Genomic DNA, 2,001 nt, shown 5'->3' on the forward strand with positions numbered 1-2,001 from the left:
CCACAGGCAGGCTGTCAGTCACCCTGAAACAATAGAGCTTTTCAAAAGGGGAAAATCAGGCTTAAAGGCTAGATAGGAACAAGCTGAAATTTAGGAGTCAGAGGTACATATACTATATTCACATACTCAGGCTAGAAATGGCTCTGAGTGAGCCTGCCACCTCACACCTCGTTTTAACAAAAAGCTCAAAAGATCAAAGCCAAATGCTGATTTAGGATCCCAACAATCTCCAAGAAAACAATTTTTAATCTGAAAAATCTCAAGGCAGGAAGTAATTTAAGAAGAAATGCAGCTCAATTTCTTTATTTACAAGATGGGGAACTAAGAACTAAAGGTTTCAGCACCCAGCAGAATGCTGGTCTGACCCCTTCCATACTGAAGAACTGCACAGAAAAAAACCCCAAAAGATTAAAAATGTAAGTACATAGGGGAACTCAAGAGCTAACTGAGGGATAAAACTCAAACACTCACTCTTGGCAGTCATGGTAACAGTGATGTTGAAGGTAGGGGCTCCACCAGTGCTCTTGGTACGAAGATCCATGGTAAATTCCCCATCCTGTAGCAGTGAGTCCCGGATCACAGAACATTTCTGGCCCCCAAGTGTCAGCCCATTCACAAAATAACTTGACCGGTCTTTGCCAACCAGGACACCGACTTCAGCTGGCTAGAAGATGAATCAAGCACCCAAAAAGTCAGTGCACCAAGGTTCCCACCTTGTTCTCCATGAACACACTTGTTTTCTACTTATCTGGAGCTAGAACTCTAGATTAGGGTGAGTGTTTTGTAGACATCAGTGAAATTTAAGAAAGTACTTTGGGAAGTTAGTGCAGAAGATCACCTCGATCCTTGAGTCTAGTGAATAGGCCAGGGAGGAAAAGACAAGATTCCTTCAGATACTCAGATCTCAGTGTTTAGTAGGCAGAGGAAACCCAGGAAAACGGGCCCAAAAGCCAGTGAGGACAGTGGGGAGAATTTGGATGCTCAGAAGTCTCCTTCAGGAAAAGCAGAAGCAGAGAGAGGAAGGGAGGGGGCGGGCAAAACAGGAGAAGCAACTTTGCCCTTATTTGGTCAAAGGTTCTTCAGGAGTTGTTAAGGGCCCGGACGCCTGGGTCTCCAAGTAACCTAGAGTTTAAATCCAGGTATGTATATCTCAAGAGGAGGAAGCAGACCCCTGGAGGCTTTCCGGGAAAGTTGAAAACTTGTAGGAGATGGGAGCTAAACCGGGTAAACGAGCTCTAGGGTCTAGACACCCCAGGGAAACTTTCTCCCCCTCCCCCTTACACCCCAAACCCCCATATCCGGTCCCCTCCCGCCCGGAAATCCCCTTCCCCCCTTTCGAACTTCCGCTACCCCTCCCCACTTCCGGGCAGTGTGGCCAGGGGAGGTGGTCGTAGGGACAGCAGCAGTCATCCCTCATCCCGTCACTTTGACTAACTCAGAACTTCTCACAAAGTTCCCCTGCTCCAGGCCCCGCCGTATGGCGGGAAGGGAGGGCGAGGGTACTTCCGGGATTGGCCTCACAGGAATGTTGAGGCCAACGTGCCGAGTTGGGGGGGGTGTGGTGGCCTCGCTCTCTCTAACGGAGTTGGGAGGAGCTGGGAGTCCACGGAGGACGGATACAGTGATCAAGCCCTAGTGCCTAGGACCCCCACCCGTATTTGGGAGAACAATGGTGGAAGGGGGCGCAAGGTGGCTGACGGAGCCGGGGGGCCAGGTTTTCCCAGGTCCCTCCACAATCACAATTCCTAGTTGAAAATTGCAGCGCGAGTCCGCCCCGCCCTGGGGGAGGCGGAAGTGGGGAGTCCACGGAGGACGGATACAGTGATCAAGCCCTAGTGCCTAGGACCCCCACCCGTATTTGGGAGAACAATGGTGGAAGGGGGCGCAAGGTGGCTGACGGAGCCGGGGGGCCAGGTTTTCCCAGGTCCCTCCACAATCACAATTCCTAGTTGAAAATTGCAGCGCGAGTCCGCCCCGCCCTGGGGGAGGCGGAAGTGTGGG

General features: G+C 51.4%; 1 protein-coding gene across 1 annotated transcript in view; it reads right to left on the reverse strand.

Moving 5' to 3' along the window:
- Positions 1–320: 320 nt before the first annotated feature.
- The window catches only part of Pfn1 (profilin 1), a 2,478-nt gene continuing 797 nt past the window's right edge, over positions 321–2,001 (reverse strand). The window contains exon 2 of the mRNA XM_010605799.3: positions 321–664. Coding sequence (XP_010604101.1) covers positions 338–664 — 327 coding nt within the window. The 3' untranslated portion in view covers positions 321–337. The remainder of the gene's footprint in view (positions 665–2,001) is intronic.

The sequence above is a fragment of the Fukomys damarensis genome, unplaced genomic scaffold, assembly GCF_012274545.1.
Source record: "Fukomys damarensis isolate Sample0158 unplaced genomic scaffold, DMR_v1.0_HiC HiC_scaffold_13, whole genome shotgun sequence".
Classification (NCBI taxonomy): Eukaryota; Metazoa; Chordata; class Mammalia; order Rodentia; family Bathyergidae; genus Fukomys; species Fukomys damarensis.